The sequence below is a fragment of the Equus caballus genome, chromosome 4, assembly GCF_041296265.1.
Source record: "Equus caballus isolate H_3958 breed thoroughbred chromosome 4, TB-T2T, whole genome shotgun sequence".
In the NCBI taxonomy this organism is placed as follows: domain Eukaryota; kingdom Metazoa; phylum Chordata; class Mammalia; order Perissodactyla; family Equidae; genus Equus; species Equus caballus.
The window spans coordinates 38,839,535-38,865,275 of NC_091687.1; the positions used below are offsets into that span (position 1 = coordinate 38,839,535).

General features: G+C 36.2%; 1 protein-coding gene across 6 annotated transcripts in view; it reads left to right on the forward strand.

Annotated features, from left to right (window-relative positions):
* Positions 1–25,741, forward strand: part of CDK14 (cyclin dependent kinase 14) — a 549,770-nt gene that overhangs the window by 136,217 nt on the left and 387,812 nt on the right. For all 6 annotated transcript variants that reach the window (XM_023639167.2, XM_070264492.1, XM_070264491.1 and 3 more), the window contains one exon: positions 9,792–9,886. In XM_023639167.2, the coding sequence (XP_023494935.1) occupies positions 9,792–9,886 (95 nt within the window). The remainder of the gene's footprint in view (positions 1–9,791; positions 9,887–25,741) is intronic.

The following is a 25,741-nucleotide window of genomic DNA, read 5'->3' on the forward strand; positions in this document are numbered from 1 at the left end:
TCTGAAAATTACAGTGTATTTCCACAATGTATACATATTGGCTTCACAGGGCATAAAACATTGTTTTACCACTAAATGTGGCAAAATATTAATTGTCTGCCATCACAGTGTTAATAGAATAACCATGGCTGTTAATTCATCCAAATCCATTTAATTAGATAAATAAACCTCTGTGTGCCATTAGCATCTTCTCTTACTTGATTTTTCTGGTGGACGAATGAGATTTTTTTTAAAAAAAGAATATTCTCCTTGTTTCTCTAATTTTTTCAATTCAGTTTCTTCAAGTAGTAAGTTTATTATGGTCTGTGTCTTAAAACAATTACATCAACTCTATTATATAAAAGGCAGTTCATGAAGAGTGAAATATATCATTTTTAGAAAATTATTTGTGCCTTTCCAGGAGGAGAAAGTATTAGCTTCCTGTTCTATTACCAATTTTGTATGACTGTGTCTTGTACTTACTCTAAATACCCATTAGCAGTTTATCTCCTAATAGGAGTAAAGAGGTAATTTTCTGCTGCTTTTTTCTTTAACTTAGATTGGATTTATTCTTAAAGGAGCACAAAAGCAAACATAGAGACTTCTCATTCTGATTTTAAATAATTTAGAGTGGAACTGTGAACACAATATTTTCCCCATTGAAGATCATTTTATACTGAAGTTTAATATAGGTTTTAAAATTTCTATTTAAAACTTGGGCTCAGGAGGGTGATGGTAAAGTGCGACATTCACAAGCTGTTTCCCAGTGATGAAAAATGCATGAGAACATAACCCACACAGGACTAGTCAGGCGATTTTGAATGTAATTTTCCATTAAGTTTTACTTGATTCAACTCAACACATCGTTTGTACTTTACAAGTTTCTTGGAGAAAAGAATAAGTGGTCTATTTCCTTTATTAATCTCTTTCTACTGTGTCCTTTGTCTTTCCTTTTCTAGCTGCAATTAAATGTCTAAATCATATTACTTTCAACCTTCTTTTCTTTTCTAATATGTGCATACATATTTAAATTTTCTTTTACGTATTGATTTTGCTGCATCTCATGGGTGATAAAATGTCATGTCCTCATTGCCATATATTTATTTATGAATTTTCAATTTTGATTTTCTATTTAATCCGTATGACTAAACTATTTAGTTTTCCTTCTATTCTTAATTTCTAATATATTGCATTGTATTCAGAAAAAGTAATTTGAAATGATCCTGCAGTTTTGAATAATGAGATTTTCTTTGTGGCCTAATCTATGGACATTTTTGTGAATGTTAAATGTGTACTTCAAAAGAATATATATTAATATGTACATTATACTAAAATGTTAATTCTAATAGTCAAGCCCATATATCCTTTACTTCTTAGTCATCTGCTTGCTCTGTTGATGTGAGAGCAATGTATGTTTGTCTCTCATTATCACTGTGGATTTGATAATTTCTCATTTTATTGCTACCAGCAGTTGTTTTATACATTTCAAAGCTATTTGCAAAAAATTTTTTTGGTATATTTTCTCCTTACGCATTTTGAGATTTACTCTTTTGTTTTAATTGTGTCTCTTCACAATAGCATATTGCTAGATTTTCTTTTTCTTTCCAAACTGAGAATTTACTATTAATAGAGGAAGTTTCTTCATTTATGTTCATTGTAATCGTTGATATGTTTGGACTTAAGTTCTTTGTTTTATGATTTTTTACTTAGCATGCTTTCTTATTGAGTACCCTTCATCCTCTAACCTCCCACTCCTTAACTTCTTTCCTCTTCTTCCTTGCATTTTTTTCTTCCATTCCTTCCCCCCCCATTCGTTTGGGATTTGTGCATCTTATGTATATTATTCTAGTGATTAATTTTTAAGAGTTAAGAAACATACTAAAACTTATGCATTTGGAGTTAATCAGTATCTGCAGCCTTGTCCTGATCAATCCAGTAAATCTCAACATGCTTTTATTTCTCCTTTCCTACTGTTCCTTGCCTTCTTTCATTTCCCCATCACTTCAACTATGTCTTATATTGAGAAAATATTGAATTTTATATCTAGATTTTTTTCTGTAGGTGGTAAAACTGCAGCTTTTCCATCTCACTTGAGGAACTATCTTGAGTATAGTATTAGTGACTCAAAATCATTTTCCCTTTTCATTCTGAAAATATTGCTTGTTTTATTTTCCAGCCATTGTTGTCTATAAAAATATTATGTTTGTTGGATAGTTTTTCTGTTTAGGTGCAACCTCTCCTCAAAGTTTTCTAGGAGAATTCTGTTCAAACATTGAACTTATTACTTTTTCACCTATGTCCTTTCTCTTATTCAGTGCCCATTAAATGTTTTATTTCACTGATTAAATATTTAATCTGTAAATCTTTGTTTCTTTTTAAAGGATGTAATATCTTCTCAATTCTCTCTGAAGATACTAGTTATTTTTATTCAAACTTATTCTTTACCTTTGCAATGTCAACTCTCTTACCAGGGTTTTAGTTTATTTGCCCATTGAATTTTATGCTTCTCTTTCAAGGTGTTGATTTTCCTGAAATTATTTGTGATTTTTGTCTGTATACTCATGTTTCTATTTGAGAATTGCTGTCACCTTATTCTGTTTTCTGTAAATTGTCTCTATGATTGTGTGAGAAAGGCATGGATTACAGCTTGGGGATGGGGGGATGTCATTCTTTTTCTGGATGTTAGCTACTTCCGTCCTTGCTCTGCCCCTCTAGCCCGAATACCCACATTCTCAGCTGTCTCCTCTGTGCAAATGTCCCTACAGTTTGCTTGAGAGGACACCACGTGCTCAGCTGTGTTGATTAGTCTCATGTTTACTTAGAGGCACCTGCTTCTGTTTTCTGTAACAGTCTTCTCCTACATGTTGGGCTTTAGGTTCCCCCAGTCTTTTCTCTGAAGTTTTGACCTTGATTACTTTCTATCTTCAGAATTCCTCAAAGTTTCTGATTCGGTATTGGCACTCTTTTTTGTTTTGCATTCCTGTTTCTGATTTATTAGTTTTGAAATATATCTTTTCAATCACTACATGGCATTTTGGGTGAGAAGGAGGTGAGAAGCACGTGCTTAACTTGCCACATAGAATCTTATAAACAATGGGAGTCAGATTCATTGCTGGTATGTTGTGTTTTTCATATGTGGTGCAAAAGAATATGCTTAATAATAGTGTTCTATAAACTTTTTGCAAGAAGTCCTTTCCCTAAGTAACGTCTAAAGTTGATTACTTACTAAGTACTGCGTTCATTAGCAACTTTTTTGTTTTGTTTTGTTTTATTGATTTTTATTAATTTTATTTATGTATTTATTTTTTAGTTGCAGTAACATTGGATTATAACATCATGTAGCTTTCGGATGTAAATCATAATATATTTCGAATTCTGTTTAGATTACATCATGTTCACCACCGAAAAACTAATTATAGTCCATCCTCTCACATGTGAGCCCAATCACCCCTTTTGCCCTCCCCCCTTCCCCTGTGGTAACCACCAATCCAGTCTCCATTGCTGTGTGTGTGTTTGTCATTGTTTTTGTCTTCTACTTATGAGTGAGAGCATATGGTATTTGACTTTCTCCCTCTGGCTTATTTCACTCAGCATAATACTCTCAAGGTCCATCCATGTTGTCACAAATGGCTAGATTTCATCATTTCTTATGGCTGAGTAGTATTCCATTGTGTTTATATACTACATCTTCTTTATCCATTTGTCCCTTGATGGGCACCTAGGTTGCTTCCAAATCTTGGCTATTGTGTATAATGCTGCAATGAACATAGGGGTGCAAGTATCTTTATGCCTTTGTGCTTTTAAGTTCTTTGGATAAATACCCAGCAGTGGGATAGCTGGATCATATGGCAGATCTATGTTTAATTTTCTGAGGATACTCCATACTGCTTTCCATGGTGGCTGCACCAGTTGGCACTCCCACCAGCAGTGTACAAGGGTTCCCTTCTCTCCACACCCTCTCCAACGTTTGTTGTTTCCTGTCTTGTTAATTATAGCCATTCTGACTGGAGTGAGGTGATACCTCATTGTAGTTTTGATTTGCATTTCCCTGATAGCTAATGATGTTGAACATCTTTTCATATGCCTGTTGGCCATCTATATATCTTCTTCAGAGAAATCCCTGTTCAGATCTTTTGCCCATTTTTTAATTGGATTGTTGGCTTTTTTGTTGTTGAGCTGTGTGTGTTCTTTGTATATTTTGGATATTAACCCCTTATCTGATATATGGTTTGCAAATATCTTCTCCCAATTGTTAGGTTGTCTTTTCGTTTGGTTGATGGTTTCCTTTGCTGTGCAGAAGGTTTTTAGTTTGATGTAATCCCATTTGTTAATTTTTTTCTTTTGTTTCCCTTGCCCGGTCAGACATGGTACATGAAAATATGCTGCTAAGACCAATGTCAAAGAGCGTACTGCCTATGTTTTCTACTAGAAGTTTCATGGTTTTGGGTCTTACATTCAAGTCTTTAATCCATTTTGAGTTGATTTTTGTGCATGGTGTAGGGGAATGGTCTACTTTCATTCTTTTGCGTGTGGCTGTCCAGTTTTCCCATCACCATTTATTCAAGAGAGTCTCCTTTTTCCGTCGTATGTTCTTGGCTCCCTTATTGAATATTAGCTGTCCATAGATGTGCGGATTTATTTCTGCACTCTCGATTCTGTTCCATTGATCTGTGTGTCTGTTTTTGTGCCAGTACCATGCTGTTTTGGTTACTGTGGCTTTGTAGTATATTTTGAAATCCAGGAGTGTGATACCTCCAGCTTTGTTCTTTTTTCTCGGGATTCCTTTGGCTATTCGGGGTCTTTTGTTGTTCCATATAAATTTTAGGATTCTTTGTTTCATTTCTGTGAAAAACGTTGTTGGAATTTTGATAGGAATTGCGTTGAATCTATAGATTGCTTTAGGAAGTATGGACATTTTAACAATGTTAATTCTTCCAATCCAAGAGCACGGAATATCTTTCCATTTCTTTGTGTCTTCTTCGATTTCTTTCAACAATGTTTTATAGTTTTCAGTGTACAGATCTTTCACCTCTTTAGTTAAGTTTATTCCTAGGTATTTTATTCTTTTTGTTGCAATTGTAAATGTGATTGTATTCTTAATTTCTCTTTCTGCTACTTTATTGTTAGTTTGTAGAAACACAACTGATTTTTGTACGTTGATTTTGTATCCTGCGACTGGACTGTATTCCTTTATTGTTTCTAAAAGTTTTTTAGTCGATTCTTTAGGGTTTTCTATATATAAAATCATGTTGTCTGCAAAGAGTAACAGTTTCACTTCTTCTTTTTCAGTTTGGATCCCTTTTATTTCTTTTTCTTGCCTGATTGCTCTGGCTAGGACTTCCAATACTATGTTAAATAAGAGAGGTGACAGTGGGCATCCTTGTCTGGTTCCTGTTCTTAAAGGGATAGCTTGCAGTTTTTCTCCATTGAGAACGATATTTGCTGTGAGTTTCTCATATATGGCTTTATTATTTTGAGGTATTTTCCTACTATACCCATTTTATTTAGAGTTTTTATCATAAATGGATGCCGTATCTTGTCAAATGTTTTCTCTGCATCTATTGAGATAACAATGCAATTTTTATTCTTCATTTTGTTAATGTGGTGTATCATGTTGATAGATTTGTGGATGTTGAACCATCCTGCGTCCCTGGAATGAAACCCACTTGATCCTGATGTATGATCTTTTTAATGTATTGTTGTATTAGACTTGCTAGTGTTTTGTTGACGATTTTTGCACCGATGTTCCTCAGTGATATTGGCCTGTAATTTTCTCTTTTTGTGTTGTCCTTGTCTGGTTTTGGTGTCAGGATAATGTTTGCTTCATAGAATGAGTTAGGAAGCTTCCCCTCCTCTTCAATTTTTTGGAAGAGTTTGAGAAGGAGAGATATTAGGTCTTCTTTGAATGTTTGGTAGAATTCACCAGGGAAGCCATCTGGTCCTGGACTTTTATTTTTTGGGAGATTTTTATTGCTGTTTTGATCTCCTTACTGGTGGTTAGTCTATTCAAATTTTCTACTTCTTCTTGGTCCAGTTTTGGAAGGTTGTGTGTTTCTAAGAATTTATCCATTTCTGCTAGATTATCGAATTTGTTGGCATATAGCTTTTCATAGTATTCTCTTATTATCTTTTGTATTTCTGAGGTGTCCATTGTAATCTCTCCTCTTTCATTTCTGATTTTATTTATTTGAGCCTTCTCTCTTTTTTTCTTGGTGAATCTAGCTAAGGGTTTGTCAATTTTGTTTATCTTTTCAAAGAACCAGCTCTTGGTTTCATTCATTTTTTCTATTGTTTTCTTAGTCTCTATTTCTTTTATTTCTGCTCTGATTTTTATTATTTCCTTCCTTCTGCTGATTTTGGGCTTTGTTTGTTGTTCTTTTTCCAGTACCTTTGGATGTGCCTTTAGATTGTTTATTTGGGATTTTCTTCTTGTTGGGGTAGGCCTGAGTTGCTATAAACTTCCTTCTTAGAACGCTTTTGCTGTATTTTTGGCATGTCGTATTTTCATTTGTCTCCAGGAATTTTTTGATTTCTCCTTTGATTTCTTCATTGACTCAATCGTTGTTCAGTAACATTTTGTTTAATCTCCACATTTTTGTGGCTTTTCTGGTTTTCTTCCTGTAGTTGATTTCTAGTTTCATACCTTTGTTGTCAGAAGAGATGCATATTATTTTGATCCTCTTAAATTTATTGAGACTTGTTTTGTGGCCTAATATGTGATCAATCCTGGAGAATGTTCCATGGGCATTTAGAAAGAATGTGTGTTCTGTGGTTTTTGGATGGAATGTTCTGTATATATCTACTAAGTCCATCTGGTCTATTGTGTCCTTTAAGGCCAGTGTTTCCTTATTGATCTTCTGTTTGGATGATCTATCCATTGGTGTAAGTGGAGTGTTAAAGTCCCTTACTTTTATTGTGTTACTGTCTATTTCTCCTCTTATGTCTGTTAATAATTGCTTTGTATATTTAGGTGCTCCTATGTTGGCTGCATAGATATTTACAAGTGTTATATTTTCTTGTTGGATTGTTCCCTTTATCATTATGTAGTGCCCATCTTTGTCTCTTGTTACAGTTTTTGTTTTAACGTCCATTTTGTCTGATGTAAGTATTGCTAACCCCGCTTCCTTTTCTTTGCCATTTGCATAGAATATCTTTTTCCATCCTTTCACTTTCAGTTTTTGAGTGTCTTTAGGTCTGAAATGTGTCTCTTGTATGCAGCATATACATGGATCTTGTTTTTTTATCCACTTGGCCACCCTATGGCATTTGATTGGAGCCTTTAGTCCATTGACATTTAAAGTAGCTATTGATAAATATGCATTTATTGCCATTTTGTTACTTTTTTTTCCTGGTTGTTTTAGTAGTTCTTCTCTGTTCCTTTCTTTTTCTCTTGCTCTCTTCCCTTGTGGTTTGATGGCTTTCTTTAGTAATATGTTTGATTTCTTTTGTCTTACTTTTTTGCTTGCTTATTATAGGTTTCTGATTTGTGATTACCATGAGGATCCTATTTAATATTCTCTCTCTATATAACAGTCTATATTGAGTTGATAGACTCTTTAGCTTGACCTCTTTCTAAAAACTGTACTTTTACACTCCCCTCCTCCCACATTATATGTTTTTCAAATATATATAGTCTGTTGTTTAGTGTGTGTCTATCCATTACCCTCTTATCATTGAAATAGGTGATTTTAGTACATTTGTGTTTTAACCTTCATATTATCTTCACAGATAGTTGATCTGCTACTTTTACTATATTTTTACCTTTACAAGTGATTTTATTGCCTGATTTTTTTGTTGTTTTGTTTTTATGATAATTTTTTTTTATCTCTGTTTGTGGTCATTGCTTTCCCACTTAAGTAAGTCCCTTCATTCCTTGAAGAATTGGTTTCTTGGTGATAAACTCCTTTAATTTTTGCCTGTCTTGGAAGCTCTTTATCTCTCCTTCCATTCTGAATGACAACCTGATGGATAGAATATTCTTGGCTGTAGGTTTTTTTATTTTAGCACTTTAAATACATCGTGCCATTCTCTTCTTGCCCGTAGGGTCTTGGCTGAGAAGTCCACTGATAGCCTTATGGGCTTCCCTTTGTATGTCACTTGTGGCCTTTCTCTTGCTGCTTTTAGGATTCTCTGTTTATCTTTAATTTTGGCCACTTTAATTATAATATGTCTTGGTGTAGGCCTCTTTGGGCTTATCTTGTTTGGAGCTCTCTGTGCTTCCTGAACTTGGACATCTGTTTTCTTCCTCAGGTTAGGAAAATTTTCATCTATTATTTCTTGGAATAAATTTTCTGCCCCTTTGTCTTTCTCTTCTCTTTCTGGGACACCTATAATCTGAATGTTAGCACACTTGATATTGTCCCAGAGTTCCCTTAGACTGTTCTCATTCTGTCTAATTCTTTTTTCTTTTTTCTGTTCTGCTTGGGTGATTTCCTCTAGTCTTTCATCTAGCTCACTGATCGCTTCTTGTGCATCCTCTACTCTGCTATTGAGTCCCTCTAGTGAATTTCTCAATTCCAGTATTGTATTCTTCATTTCTAATTTTTTTTTATATCTTCCAGTTCTTTGCTGATGAGCTCACTGTGTTCATCAGTTCTTCTCCCAATATCTGTGAGCATCCTTATGATATTTTGTTTGAACTCTGTCGAGTAGGTTGCTTGTTTCTGTTTCATTTAGTCGTTTTTCAGGGGTTTTGTCCTGTTCCCTTGCTTGGAAAGTATTCCTTTGTCTCCTCATTATGCTTCTCTCAGATGCATTTAATTCTTTGTATTATTATCATTTTCTAATATGTTTTAGTATTACCATTTTAGAGTGACATTAAAATAATGGATAATTTGTCCCCATGGAGCACAATGCCCCCTTTTCTTACTCTGGTGAAAGTTGGGGTGGGAGTTGAGCACAGCAGGAGTGGTAAGATCACTCTTAGCACTTTTATGGTCATGATGAGATGTGCCATTTCTGAAAGAGAGTTATTTTGTTGCAGCTAAGCCTTAAGGATTGGTTTATGTAGATATGAGAGTTCTTTTTGTATTAATTAGTGGTATCTGAATGAGATAGCTTTGATAATCTGTTTGCATTATCGCTAGAAGATATTGGAGGATTACCTTTATATGACTGAATTTTATACAGTCGTGATTTACAACAGGCGTTGGATAGTGAATATTTTCAGCTTTGTTGGCCATATGATTTCTGTTGCAACTACTGCTCTGTTGTAGCATGGAAGTTGTAAGACGATATGTAAATGAATGAGTGTGACTGTGTTCCGGTAAACTTTATGGACCCTATAATTTGATTTTCATATAATTTTCACATGCTATGAAATATTATTCTTCTTTTGACACCACCCTCCATTAAAAAAATAAAAAGCTTCCTAAGCTTATGGGATGTACAAAAACAAGTAGTAGACTCAATTTGCCAGGCCCTAATTTAGAAGATTATATAATAACGTGGAAAATATTCATAACATATTGAGTGAAAAAAACCAGGTTATAAACAGTATGTATAATGTAGTCCCATTCATGTAAAAAGCCAATTGTCAGCATACAGATAGCACTGGAGGAAGAGGCATCAAAATATTAACGTGGTTCCCTCTTGTTGGTTAGATTATGGGTAAATTTACACTTCTACGCTGTGTTCCTTTGCCTTTGAGTTTTATACCCTGAATATTTATGACATTTTTTAAAATAAACATTCTTATGTTAGGAAAGAGTTATTTCAAAAGTGGCAGAGAATCTGTACATTTTCAGCAAAATTGGGTTATTCTTAATTAGTTTGATACAAACTGTTTTGTTTACCCTCTGTTCCACTTTTAGCCGACAAGTCCCAAATTTGGAAAAGCTGACTCATATGAAAAACTGGAAAAACTGGGGGAAGGATCTTATGCTACAGTATACAAAGGGAAAAGCAAGTAAGTTCATCAATTTTTGAATATTTCATGTGGAAAATCTAGCTGCTCTCTTAATACCATGTAACAGTATATTTAAATAATTCTCATTTAATATGCATTAGATATCCCTCTTCAGGTTTTTTTTTGTTGTTTTTTAAGAAGTGTAGAAGTCAGTAGAGTTGGTTTCCCTGCTAGCAAACAATTTTGCAGATTTGTTGAATTTATCGTTTGTGTCCTACCCCTCCCTGCAACTTTGTTTTCTCTTTCTCTTTGGAGTCAGAAACCTCAAACTCGTTTCTAGGTGAATAATATGATTAATTTCTCATGGAAGTTTAGTATTTGCTTAAGAATAAGAGTTCTGATTTGACGAAGCCAAATATATCGGCCATTCTTATGTCTTTTTAAATTGAGCTTTTTTACTCCATCTTTCAGAAGTCACTTAATTTAAAAACTGCAGACTCTTTCTTTCTTCCCACCCGTTTGCTTTGGCATCATGCTGCATATATTTCCACATAGAACAACAGCTCTTTCCCTGTTTATCCTCTTCCCCCCATGCTGTCTGGGGGTCAGGGAACAGATTTGGATTCTTTTTTTTTTTTTTTTTTTTTTTTTAAAGATTTTATTTTTTCCTTTTTCTCCCCAAAGCCCCCCGGTACATAGTTGTGTATTCTTCGTTGTGGGTTCCTCTAGTTGTGGCATGTGGGACGCTGCCTCAGCGTGGTCTGACGAGCAGTGCCATGTCCGCGCCCAGGATTCGAACCGACGAAACACTGGGCCGCCTGCAGCGGAGCGCGCGAACTTAACCACTCGGCCACGGGGCCAGCCCCAGATTTGGATTCTTAAAAGGCTTGCTCCCATATGTTTCTGATAGACTGCCTCCCTCTCCCTTATTAAGAGCACAGAGTTAGTGTATTCAGTGACGTGTAGCTTGGAGAAAACTTAATGCTGTTTCTGAACTAACTTCAGGAGACGCAAGCCTTGTTTTACCTTGTCATTATAGCATTACCAAATAATGTTGAAAAATAATTTTCTACCCTATCCCTGTTTTTGTCTCTTTTTTAAGTCATTATACAAGATAGGAAATTCTAAGCTGAGTAATTAAATAAAAAGATATAGAAGAAAATTCTCTGAAGAATCATTCTAAACGGAAACATAATTGGAAATTTTGACTATGTGTTGATTTAGTTAATCTTTGGCTTTTCTGGAATGTAGTCTTAAATGTTTGTTCATCGTTTTTAAGTCAAGAAGATGAAGGAATATTCCTGATAAAGGAAGATCTATAAGTAAGGAAATGAAGAAATGCTGTAAGTCAAAACTAGTAGTACTAATTTTGAGATCTTAGATATTTGCAAAAAAAAAAAAAAGAAAAAGGTCTTTTGTCAAAATTGGAATGAACAATAAACATGATAAAGAATAAAAAGCAAAACAAAATCTAGAGCACTGTTAGTGACTTTACTATATTGCTTGAGCATTATGGAACATCATGGTAATGATCTAAATAGTTGAGTTAATTTCAATAATGGTTGTGTTTGAAGTTTTTATATTGTTTCCGAAAGAAAACTAGTTAGTACTTCACTGTATAAAAATTACTTGTACCTTTAATGTTAGTAATATGAAAATAACTGCACTGGATTAAGCATTTGTTTTGTATAAAATATGGTGTATCCGTTGTCTCATTTATTCCTCACTCACCCTATAAGAAGATCCTTTTATTATCATCTCCCTTGGACTAGGAATCTTGGTGCTTAAGATGTTTGGCCACTTGTCCAAGTTCGTGCAAGTGGTTAGTGGCAAAGCTTGTTTTGGCTCGTGTCTATCTGGTTTGAAGCTATTCTCTTCCTACCATTACACTGTACTGCTTCCACTGATTAAGGCCTTCTTTGGAAAGACTTGATCTTCGTTGAATATTCCAGATAATTCTCACATATGGTCTGACTTGTTTTAATTGTAAATCAAACAGAAGCAAACATACTATTTCATTATAAGGAAACAAACCAATCACTTTGAAGTACATTCCCACAAAAGATGTGCTCAGCTGATTTCCAAATGCAATTTAATAACTCTATTTAATGCTTACATTTAAGATTTATGTCAAAATCATGGAGATAGTTGAAAAATTTTCTGTTTATTATGCCTGAATAAAAGAAAGACTGCCTTTCAAGTACCTGCAATCCTTGAAAAGGATAGTTCTGGACAGTTAATACTTTTCACTCCAGCAGGTCTAAATGTATCTTGTCAGCACTTCTCAAGCATTTTCAAACCTTCTGGTCACATGTAGTATTTAATTTCCTCCATCTGGACATGAAAGCCATTGATTACTCACCTGCTTTAAGAGATGACGGGTTACCTGTGCTTGCTTGCTTGCCTTATGGTGGCAAGGTTGGGCCAAAGAACAACAGTTACGTGCCATTTAGCAACACTTGAGGACTGAGTTTGTCTGGTGGGTCCCCTGAAGTGCCACATAATTTAAAGAGCCACCTAAATATTGGGAGCCCCGTTCCAGTATTCCTCACCTCTCTCCCATAGATGTCTGCATCCCTGCCTCCATCTTTACAGATTATCTCTATCATCTTCCCCAAGAGCAGCTATTATTATCTTGCAATAAAGCTGCCTGGAATTTGTAGAGATCCCACTAATTTTCAGTTGGTGAGCAGTTTATATATATGTGTTGATTTACAGGTGTCAAGTTTGAATTTTTCCATGAACCTCATTGTATTAGTTTGTTGGGGGTGCTGAAACAAAATGCCTCAGACTGGGTGGCTTAAACCCCAGAAATTTATTGTCTCACAGTTCTGGAGGCTAGATGTAAGACCAAGGTGTTGGCAGAGCTGGTTCCTTCTGAGGATTGGCTCTGGAAGGGAGAATCTGTTCCATGCCTCTCTCCTGGTTTCTGTGTGCTGGCAATCTTTGGTATTCCTGGCTTGTAGATGCGTCATCCTGATCTCTGCCTTCATGTTCACATGATGTTCTCTTGGTGTGTCTGTCTCTATGTCTAAATTTCCCCTTTTTATAAGGACACATCATATTGGATTAGGGCCTACCCTACTGACCTCATTTTAACTTGATTACTTCTGTAAAGACCCTATTTCCAAATAATGTCACATTCTAAGGTATTAGGCATTAGAACTTCGACATATCTTTTTGGAGGATACAATTCAATCCATTATACTTATTAATTTCAAACATCACTAAATTGGCATTGCGTTCATGACAATGTTTTTCTTTTCCTACTTATGGTCTATGTAAGCCATTTTTTATTTCATGGTTCTTCTTTAAGTAATATAAGCAAAGGGTATGCCCCCGCATCAAGAGGTTTGTGTAATTGTTGATTTTGGTATGGTTGCTGTTAGCCGTAATTTAGAAACTTGAGATGGAATAGAAAGACTTTTTATTATTTTGAATTCTCTTGGGTTTCTTATTCCTGTAGGGACACATAGGTTGGGGAGAAGTTAACCAAGATTCCTATACCACTATGTAGCCTCCTTGGTAATGAACTTGATTCTAAAGAATGTGGCTGGTTATCTGCAACCACATCAACAGACAACACACTCAAAAACGTCTTTTTATTTTTATTTTTAAATGATTTGAACTTCTCACATTTTCATGTTTGAGTAGAGATTTTTTTTAACCGATGTTCTCCAGCTTCTTAATACTTTCTTTGTGCTTCTGTATGTGTTTATGTTTGGGAAAGGGAGGTAGTTTATCATCATTCTGACTACTGATCTGTATCCTAATTTGGTTTCCTGATTATGTTCTCTCTTCTAAATCCCTGTAGCATTTAATATAGGATTAAAAAAAATCATGCATTATATAATATTTTGCATTTTTAAACATGTGGCATTTTAAAATGTCTTTAATTAAGCACCTTGAAATCATCTTTTTACTTCTCAGTTTCCCAGGGACTTTTGTACATTAAAAGACTTATTAACATTTTTTGAGTTTATTCAACTAATGATGAGTGTTTAGTTATTTCATTTTTATGCCTTTTCTATGCTATAGGTGAAAAAGAGGTAACTCAGATGCTGATTCTGCCCTTGGGAAACTTAACAATCTTGAAGGAAGGTGGTCCATATACATAAGTAACTATGTAAGTTAGGATGTACTATACTCTCTCTAACCATAACTCAGTAAGAAAGGCCCTGGGTAAAACGGTGTGGAATTTCAAGAGGAAAGAAGAGAGGATGATGTTGACTAAAGTATTTTAAGTATATTCTCTCCAGTGGTGACTGATTGAATTCACAGCCTCATGTGCTTTTAAGTCAAGCCTTCCTGTCACTGTGTGTCTTAGTAGGACTCCTTGGGACAGTTCCCTTTTGGGGCTTGGTTCTCCAAGCACATGTAATCAAATTTTCACCCTTTGTTACTAGACTCTCCACTAAATGTGTTAAAGCCTGAGGGCCTTAAAGTAAAAACAAGCTGATTCATTTTGATTATTTTGCAAATTTTGCCTAAGCAAAAGTGTTATGTTTGAGTGTTAAAGTGGACTTGGCTTTAAACAGTATAATTTGGCAGGGTTGGTGGGTTGTTCATGGCTGAGCACCCACGAATGCCTGGCTGTGACAGCTGTGACCGCCAGCCACCTCAACTTCCAAACTTGAGACGTGCTGGGACTCCTGTGCTCCTCTGTGCCCTGGGATCTGCTGGTGGGGCGTGCTCAAGTCCCTCCCTGACGCCCAAGTTCCCCCAGATTTCTGCACCAAAGTGGTGAGAAGCTATGAACCTTTGCTCTTGCCTGGGACAGTCTGGTTTTCCTTCATCTAGCGGGGATGTGAGGCTGTAGCTGCTTGCTTTCGATTTTCTCCTACTTCTAATGTCATTTAGGGAAAGAAAAACCTTGCTCTTTGTTCCATCTCTGGACTTAGAGTATTGGACCTCCTCAGACTAAGTCATTCCACAGATGGTCCTGATTTCTGGTCATTTTTTCTGCTTATCTTCAGTTTCACTGTTGAGCAAGATGCCAAAGCCTTACTCCTGTGGGAGATTGCTCAACAGAGAAGCCTGCCCACACTGGTGTGTGCCAGCCGTAAATTGTTATCTCAGAGGTCAATAAGAACAATGGAGGAATTTGCTCACTTTATGTAACATGAGATTTATGTGACTGAAAGTGCCAATCTTCTTTTAGCATTTCATTCTGCCAATTTGTGCTGAATAATTGAACTTGAATTAAACGACCTAATAAATTGAGAGACTACGCCAAACCAAGACTGAAATATACTAAATACATTTCAAAGAGCTCTTCAAAGCCCCAGGAGAAGTAGGGGGAAGAAATGCTGTTAATTAAAACAAGCAGCAGCAAGAAGAAAGGCAGTGGCAGTTAACTACTTTTTCAGAATATGTGAGATTAAAGAGGTGGCTCTTATTGCTTGCCCTGGGGGTCAACTCCATTGAAACACTATCAGGAGGAGTTTGAAGAATTCTGTAAATCAGAAATCCCCAGATGGAAAACTCTGGACTCCTGCTTCACTGAAGTTTCAGTCCTAAGTGTTGACACCTGGACTGTCATGCTGACTTCTAGTGTCCTGAGAGGTTACTTACCCACAAATGGGAACTCGGAACAAAACAGAGGCAAATCTGATTACGTTTTATAAGCTCTGCTGCAGGATGCTCCCGAGGCTCAGTCTCTGCTTCTCATTAGGTCTGCTCTGATTTCGCTTAGACTGTGGGTCCTTGGGCCAAAGTTTATTATCACAGCACACTTCAAAGACCAAGCCTGTAACCACACTATTAGTCATAGGATATGAAAATGGCATCATAGTATGATAATACAATCAGTGTTAGCTTTGTAATTTAATGCTCAAATACAGCAATACAACGTACAATGAGAGAAACTGGATTTTTTAAAAAAAAGCCAATGGAGTTTGCTCCATGTGATTTTCAGATCTGATGCTCCTTGATTATAGATGAAAGTTGAAAAAATAGAGTTCTTATCTTCACCTAGTCCAGGGAGGATAACAGCGCACCCACCACAACATCTGCTAATTTTATTTTTAAAAACCCTGAAGTCTATTCAAATTGCAGATTCAGCCCTGACTTCCTTTGGAAGAAGAATGCAAGGCATTCGACTCTGGTTCATTGGTACAGCTGGTTTCATTTAGCTTGCAGCAGATAAATAAACAATGCCTAATCTTTTTGACAAAAGTGACAATGAGGATATTGTTTGGGCAAGAAGCATGATTTCAATTATTAGACTAAACTGTACAGGAATAACTTTCCTATTAGACAATGTTTAAATGTATTGGCCTCTGTTAACCATTTTTAGTATCAGGGTTCTTTGATCATTTGATTGGAAGACTCTCAAAGCAATCAGTGATATTTGCCGTCTACAAAATTGTGGTCATATATCAGCTATGCCCAGCTTGTGAAAATGGAGCCATTCTTTGGATAGTGGAAGAATTTTTTGAAAGAGTTAGTGTGGAAATTTCCAATTATCATTAATGTCAGGGCTCCTAGAATCTCTCTCCCATAGTTAAGTTTAAGTGGTTTTTGAGGAGAATTAGGGTAAGGATATGATGATAAGATTGGTTTCACTTTAAAGCGTATCTACATTCGTGAGTTGCTTCATTTTTATTGTCATCCTTTTAGTTTAAACCAGGACATTAGGGAAGTAGCATTTTTCTAGTCTAAACCAGCAGTTTTTAGCTGGTTCTCAGTTTTCCTTCCCGGGATACATTTGATGATTTCTGGAGACATTTTTGGTTTTTGCAACTTGGGGAGCAGTAGTGGTGTTACTGGCATATACAGGCTAGGGATGCTGTGAAATATCCTACAAATGAACAAGATAGTCTCCCGCAACAAAGAATTATCTGGCCCAAAGTGTCAGTGGTGCCAAGGGTGCGAAACCCTGGTCTAAACAAGAAATGCACAGAAGTACCTACTTAGATGAGCTCCTTCCTTTAGAGATATTTATTAAGCCCTTACTGTGTTCTTTATACTAGGGCAGGCAATGGCTATATAATCATGAACAAAACTGAGTTCCTCTTTTCGTGGAGCCTATCATTTAGTGGGGAGGCAAAAATTAATCAAATCAGCAGACACATCTGTAGTTTTAAATTACATAAACAAAAAGAGAGCTATGAGAATGAGTTAACATAGAGAGTGGTGGGTTATGTATATTTGAGTGAGAGAGAGGGGTGGACAATAAGTATACTTTAGATGGATGGATAATGGAAGCCTTGCTGAGGAGGGGACATTTACACTTAGATCTAAAGAGGAGATGTGACAAATTAGATAAAGAGTAGGGACAAGAGTGTTTCAGGTCAGACCCTGAGAAGAGCTTGGGGTGTTCTGTAGGCTCAGAGAGCCCATGTGACTGGGGGCATAGGGTGAGACTGGTGTGAATTGAATTTTGAGAAGTTGGTAAGGGCTTAAGGATCATCTTAGGAAAGTTCTGCTTTTATATTACTACAAAATGAGCCACTCCAAAGCTTAGAGACTTAAAACAAAAACTATCATTGGTTTTGCCCATGAATCTGCAGTTGGGAAAGGTCTGGGCAGGAAAAGTTTGTTTCTGCTCCATGTGGTGTCATTTTGTCCAGCTTGACAGGGATATAATGGATCCACTGTCAACATGGTTCACTCGCATGGTTGGCAAGTTGGTGCTGGCTCTTCATGTGGCTGAGGCTTTCTAATAGCAAGGTGACAGGGTTCTCAGAGTGAACATCCCAAGACGTAGGAAGTGAGAGTTCTGGCTTCAGCTCCAACATGTAAAGAGCTTGGAAGTTGTTGCTTACATCCTTACAAAGAGAAAAAGCAAGGCAAATTGAAAATAACAACTTTTCTTCAATTCTTCACAGAACAGAGGTCACAGGGAAAACTACTATACTAAACTCTGGAGAAATAGACACGTCAAGATACACATAACCAAAATCTCCTTACCTGGGGCACAAGCTACTGGAGCCATAAACTGGTAGGGACACTTAAATGGTAATTTTGATGAATTGCTAGAGACTGAGTGTGGATTAGTATGAGAGTGAAAACTCCTGGGGGCCACAGTCTTAAGGGGGCCCCCACACTCTCGTGAGCTTTGCCTTCAGGAGTCCCACAAAGTTCTCACAGTGAAGATCATGGAAAGATCCTGCCTCTGGTGGGCTGAGGGGGAGAGTAGTCATTGTGAAATATAGCCAGAGCATTCTCCCTCACAAAAGCCTACTCTCCAGGGAAAAGTCTTTGCTAGAGACTTGTCCCAGCTGGTGGAAGGGCCTTTCTCCTGCTCAGGCTTTTTCAAGCCTTTCTGTCTCACCTAAGTGGGGGAAACCGTAGTCAACAATGGTCAGGGTCTCATGGAAATAGATTGGGAACATTGCATTCAGGAAAGGAAGTAGAAGGTTGAAAGGACAAAAAGCTATATCACTGGAGAAACACTGGTGAGGGTCACATCCCAAGATGCAAGCCTGTTAAAAGAATGTAGATTTACTCTCAAGATTTTAGAACACTAGAAGAATTTGAAGCCTCTGGTACCAGTAGCTACAGCAAATAGTAAACACTGCACAACTCTTAGCCAGATTAATACAAATCCTTACATTTGGCTTTTAACACAAGATGACAAAGCATTCTAAAAGGTAAGAAAAAATACTACCTGAAAAGACAAAGCACTTATCACAACTAGACTCAGATATGACACAGATGTTGCAATTATCAGAGAGAGAATTTAAAATAACTATGAGTAATATGTTAAGGGCTGTAATGGAAAAAGTAGACAACATGCAAGAAAAATGGGTGATGCAAACAGAGAAATGAGAACTCTATGAAAGAATCAAAAGAAAATGCTGGAAATAAAAAACACTCTAATAAATGAAAGATGCCTGTGATGTGTCTTAGTAGACTGAACACAGATGAAGAAAGGATGAGCTTGAATACAGGTAAGTAAAAACTTCCCAAATTGAAATGCAAAGGAGAAAAAAGTCCAAAGCAGAGCATCTGAGAACTGGGGGACAATATCAAAAAGTGTAACATATGCATAATTGGAATACTAGCACAAGAAAGAGGGAATGGAGCAGAAGTATTTGAAGTGATAATGGCAGAAACCTTTCCAAAATTCATGACAGACACCAAACCACAGGTCCACAAAGCTCAGAGCACACTAAGTAGGCTAAATATATATATATATATATATATATATATATATTTAAACAAAACCAAAAAATAAAAATAATAAACCCCACACCTAGGCATATCATATTCAAATTGCAGAAAAACAGAGACAAAGAGAAAATTGTAGATGAAGCTAGAGGACAAATACTTTACCTATAGAGAAACAACAATAAGAATTACATCAGACTTCTCATCAGAAACCATGCAAGCAAGAGGAGAGTGGAGCGAAATACTTAAAGAAACTACTTTAAAAAATCACCAACTTAGAATTCTATGGCCGATAAATATCCTTCAAAAATGAAGGACAAATAAAAATTTTCTTGGATGAACAAAAACCGGGGGAATTCATTGCCAGTAGACTTGTCCTATAAGAAATATTAAAAGAAGTTCTTCAGGCAAAAGGAAAATGATATAGGTCGAAATTTGGATCTATATAACAGTGTCAGAGAAGGAATAAATTGAAGTAAAATGAAGTCTTTTATTTTTCTTCTTACTTGATCTAAAAGCAAACTGCTTATTTAAAGCAATGATGGTAACTATTGGGTGATTATAGCATATAGATAAATGAAAGGAATGACAGCAGTATCACAAGAGATGGGTGATTGGAATTGAGAACACTGTGTTATAAGTTACCTATAGGCTACACATGATGTGATATAGTATTATTTGAAAGTGGACTTAGATTAGTTAGAAATGTATAATGTCAACTCTAGGACAACTACTACAAAAATTTCAAGAAGTTTATTGATACGCTAAGAGGATATAAAATGGAATCATAAAATGCTCAATTAAAGTCAGAGGAGATAGAAAAAGAGGGGAGAAAAAAAGGACAAGTACAATGAATAGAAAACAGTTACAAACAGGATAGTTATCAATACACCTATATCAAAATCACTTAGAATGTAATTGGTCTAAATATACCAATTAAATGACAGAGATTGTCAGAGTAGATAAAAAACAAGACCCAATGATAATGTTGTTTACAAGAAATCCATCTTAAATATAAAGACTCAGGTTAAAAGTAAAGGGATAGAAATATCATCCTAATACTAATTAAAAGGAAGCTTGAGCAGTTATATTAATTTCAGACTAAGCAGACACTTCTGATGATTCAGAAGACTATCAGGGATAAAGAGGGGCATTACCTAATGATAGAGGGGTCAATTACCCAAGAAGCCATAACAATTCTTTTGTTTTTTTTTTTGAGGAAGATTAGCCCTGAGCTAACTGCTGCCAATCCTCCTCTTTTTCGCTGAGGAAGCCTGGCCCTGAGCTAACATCCATGCTCATCTTCCTCTACTTTATATGTGGGACGCCTACCACAGCATGGCGTGCCAAGTGGTGCCATGTCCGCATCCGGCATACAAACCGGCGAACCCTGGGCCACCGAAGCGGAATGTGTGCACTTAACTGCTGCGCCACTGGGCTGGCCCCCATAACAATTCTTCATGTGTATGCACCTAACAATAGAGTGTCAACATACGTAATGGCAAAAATGTATACAACTGAAAGGAGAAATGGACAAATCCACTGTTGTAGTTGGAGACTGCAACACCCTTCTGTCAGAACTGATAGATCAAGCTGGCAGAAAGATCAGTAAGGTGCAGATGACCTGAACAGTGCTAACAACATACAGAAAGTGTAACTGCCAATATTTTAAGGCCTGTCCCCAAAACTGGCACAGTGGCACTTTCTCCTACTTTATTGATCAAATATTCAAATCGACCAGATTCAAGGGTAGGGGACGTAGAGTGTACCATTCAATGAAGCATGTCAAAGAATTTTGGGGCCATTTTGTAATACCTCACAATATAGTTTGGATTTCCTCTTAGTCTGGAGTTAAATCTTGCTCTCGTTTTTGCATAGAGTTCTTTCGTTTATCTTATCTAACCAAGTATCCATTGACTCCTGTTTAGATTAACTTCACTAAGTTTTAGATAACATTCTTGAGAAGGACAAGGATCCAGTTTGGTATAAGGTGCTTTGTGTGGAAGGGGACCTTATGTCCTGGTTTGTCTGGAATAATCCTGGTCTATGCTTATTGTTTTTGTGTAATTATTAATAGTGCTTCTTTTTACTAATTCAGTATTTTTACTATTTTGTGTCCCCATTTGGATGATAAAATATATGATCACATTTATATAGTATTTTATTCCTCTGGAAACTTGATAAAACATTTTGCAAGAAAACTAAATTTGATTAAAGTATTTTATTATGAATCCAAGTATTTAGAAACGTGAATTTCAGCAGCAGTTTTTTTGAATTGTTTTTGATTGACATTAAACTTCTAGTGCAGATTCATAAATTAATTTTAAAAGTTTCCTGGCCAGTTAATAAGCTTTAGGTACAGCACATGCTCTTGGATAGCAAGGTATGGAGGCTTGACTTCATGATTTTTGTGAAACAGCAGATGATCAGTCTAAAATTCAAATGACCCACCCAGATCCCTTACTACTAAAACATAAATGATATGTTCATAAGAGGCTCAGAGTAATTCAAGGTAGTGGAAATGCTGGAAATTTGAAACAGGAATTAATGAATAAGCTGCGGCTTGGGTGAAATTAGGTGCTATTAGAACTCAAAGCTAATAGACTGTAGCATCAGTGAGTTTTAGTCAAATGCTTATAATCTATTTAGCACTGGTGCATACAAAAGGAGTGAACTATACCATTGGGAGCAACTATAATAATGGAAAGATGACCCTTACCTGAAAAATCTAGGATGACAAATTGCATAGAGTAATCAAGTACAAGATTGGATTGTAGACACTGCTGATTTGGGGTGATTTTCGAGGACTATGACATTTGGTAGGCCAGAGTCAATAAGGAAGGCTTTGGAGAAAGGCGTGGGGCTTGATCTGATCCTTTCCCTATGTATGCTTGGGTTGCCCAGGAAGTTCAACTTCAGGCTCTTGTATGTTGCCTCATCATAATGAACTAGAGTGATATCTGCTTTTTTCAGTAGAATCTGAAAGAGGAAAAGATAGCACAAGCTCAGTGGCTTTTACGCAGAAAAATATCTGAGCCCAAAAATTCTCAGAAAGAAAATTATTTTAAAGATTCCAGGCATGAGATATTTTTCATGCATAATGGTTGATTCTGGAGCAAATATGTGCTCCCTTCTGGGGTTCAATGAAACAGACATGTATTTCCCTGTATAAGCAAATTCTTTGAAAATTTAAAAGATAATTCCATCTGTAGTTCAAAATGGTCTCTTTGGGATTGCTGTGTTTTTATCTCTGTTTTCAGGAATTTAAATCAATAATCTTACAGATCCACCAGCATCATGTGAGTTCAGGGAAAATTATAAACACTGGGAACTTAGGTTAATAGTTGAAAGCCCTGTGGTAACTCAAGAGAGCATAAGGTAGAAGTCGTCCTAATTGGCCTGATGGGTGAGACAAGAGAGTGAATTCTGAAGGAGCTTAGCAGCAAGCACAGGTACTCACCGACAAGACAGTGCCTGAGGAAGCAGAAAGGGAAGCAAAGGCTTTTGTTGTGTGTCTGCTCAAACCTCTTAGGAGAAAGAAGAAGGAAGTGGAGAGACTGAGAAACCAAATAAATGTTACAAATGAGGCCTATTGGGGATCCCAAAGGAAGCTGAATTCCTAATGAGAAGACAATGGACTCAGTTAAACAGAATGACGCTTTCTTTTTCACCTCGTGTTCCTGGGAAAGTTTCAGTACTAAGCTCTGGAGAGTTGAAGGCAACTAGGACTGTGCCCAAAATACAGCATGGCGGATTATTAAATTAAAATGCAAGATATCTCATCTCTGAGTGAAACAGAAGAGGTGAAAAATAGAACACCAAGTAAGAGTTGGGCAAAGGAAGAACCAAATAATATGAGAGGGATTGCCTAGAGAGAGAGCAAGAAAACCAGCCATGTACCAAGGGAGGAAGGGAGTTGCAGAAGAGTGTGGATGATGCTGTCAAATATTCAGCAAGGTCCAAATCAGTGAGTCCTGAAAAGAATCCATTAAATTTGCAATTAGAAGGGCTTTTCCTAAGTATGTGTAGGGGACTGGTAGGGATGGAGGCCTAATTGCTTAGATTGAAGAGGGAGAGGGAAAAAAATGGAGGCTGAAATGCAGGCTGTTCTTTCGAGGAGTGAGGCAGGGAAGGAAAGGAGAAGAAGAAGGAAGGGCAGAAGTACTTTTTGTGTTTTAGTTTTAAACTAAATGGGAAAGAATTGAGGATGTGTGTGGATTATAACAAAGGAGTCAGTAAAAAGGGAAAGAGAAAATGATTAAGGAAATACTTGAAGTATATTCTTGATGAAGAAATTTGGGGAGCTCTGTTTTGTCTGTCACTTGAACTGTATTCCATATGTTCCCTGATAATTGGTCTCCTCCTTTCTTGTTCTGATAACATATACTCTGAAATAGCTGTTTTTGTTGCCAGTGCCATCTCATTTAGGACTTAAACCTATGAGAATGTTATCCTTCTTAAATATCTCTTCTCTTTTTGTGTTCTTTAACAATTCAAGTACATCACTGAACTCTCTGTAGCACATTGGTTTCTCTTCTTGGCCCTTTTTCTTCCTCAATATTAGTTGTGATTTTTAAAATAACAATATTTTTGTGAAACTTCTATCTCTCAGTGCTGTCTTTCTCTTTGTAGTTTAGAGGCATGAAATAAAGCTGATATTTATTGAACATTGGGTTGAGCTTCATTTTCTCACCTGTGAAAATAGGGCTGATAATAGAATTGATTTTATACAGCTGTGAAGAATATGTATGAATGAATACATTTGGAATATTTAGAACATTATGTCACATATAGTACATGCTAAATGAATGTCAGCTATTCACTTTTTTCTTTGTTTCTTATAGCAATCCTAGAAAAGCTTTAAAATAAGATTATTTCTCCCAGTTTACAGATGAAGAAACTGAGGTCTATAGAGTTTGAGTAACTTGCCCACGATCACTCATCTAAGTGGAAGAGCCAGGATTCAGACTCACTCAGTCCAGCTCCAGAGCTGAATTCTTGATTTTTTCTCCTTTATTTTTTTTTGAAAAATTTTGAAATCTACTTTCTTAAAATCTATGCTTACTCTACCCTTTTGTTAATGATTAACTCTGGGATATGTAGCCAGTTTCTCCCATGATTGTCATGTCTTCCCTGTGTGTCAGCATTGTAATTTCTCTTTAGTCATTTATCATTCGTATTCTCTACTGGTCTGGCAACTCCACAGTGACATCATAGCTATTTTTCCCCCTTATTTCACCCAAGTGATTTGTGGCTGTCCATACAGTAGGTGCCTGCGTGAAATAGAACACTCACTGCTCCCCTTTCCCTTTGTATTAGGATAAATTTATTTTGGACAAGTTTCTCCATTCTATTGCTGCCTTTTCATTGTGGACCTCAGCCCAAGATTTGATGGTGCTCATTTCTCTTACTACCTTTTTATTCTGCTTATATGGCAAACATAACTTCTGTTCTGCCAGCACCTTTACAACCCTTTTATCCTTCTCATAAATAATGGAGAACTTATATTATAGTAAGAATTGTACCTTAAAAAAATAGAATTCTTTCAAATACATTTTTGAGTAAATCAGAAACTGAGCACCCTTGAGCCCTAACCTGGAGTATAATCCCAGCACTAACTGTGAATGTAGTTAAGCATTCAAAATATTAGGAGGAAAAAATGATTCTACCTGTTGTGTCCTTTGAAAGTCTTGCTAAATTTTCATGTTCTTTGTTCCTGTTTTTATTCAGTTCCTTATGTATTTGTATCTGAGCAGGTACATTCATATTGTTTGTATGTATTTATTCACACAAACCTTCAGACGACTTGATTAAAATATACATCATTTTTGTGATAATTTTTGTGACGTGATATAATTTACCATTGACCCATCTGTTGAGAAAAGGACTTGTTTAATTAATAAGACCTGGAAAGAACAACTGTATTTAGGGTTATTTTGTCTAATAGATATGGTTATGTGGTTGATGCTTCATCACAAATGTAATTATTGAAGCTGACATGGCCAGATCTCTACATAGAGACAATATGAATAGCCACTTAATAATCAACCTGCATAGTTATATTTCCCTTTCTACTGTTCAAAAACTTTCCTTTGTATTATATATACTCATATAACATACGAATATACATATACTCATTATATGTATATATATGAAAAAGAAAATGCAGAGAGGCAGCAGAGATTGTCTTTGAAAGTTGGAGCAGGCAGGGTTGACAGGTTGAACGATGGACGCAAGTTTATACCCCTGAGTAGTGACGTTGCTGCACTGAAAACTTGGGTGTCTCCACTTCTCATCTGTCAGTTCCTTACTGTACTTCAGAGTTGGAGCCATTCCATCTATCTGAAATGAGTGAAATCCCAGTTTTTTCAAATGTCCTATATAGTTCAGTCCTGCTTTCTCCTTAGTCACTCAAAATGCGTGCATTTTTATAGCATAATGATTGGATGCTTATCTGACACGTGATGAATCATGTTCTCTCACTTTCTGAAATTCATAATCTGAGTCCAGTTGAGTAATTAGTGGTCTGGATTTTTAAGATCATGTTAAAAAGAAGAAAATAACAGAGATATTTTCTTTAAATATTTGTATATTTAAAAGCAAAGAAATAAGGAAAGGTAATGCTATGCATTATAACCAAACAAAGTTGTTTAGATACCATGGACACGGGACGTTAGTTTTATAGTATCTGTTTTTTATAGTAATTTTTAAATAGCTATGTTCTGCTTTTTTTTTTTTAACAAGAAAAGAGTATAAATAAATCTTAGAAAAGGGGAAAATGGTAGATAATTATTAAGT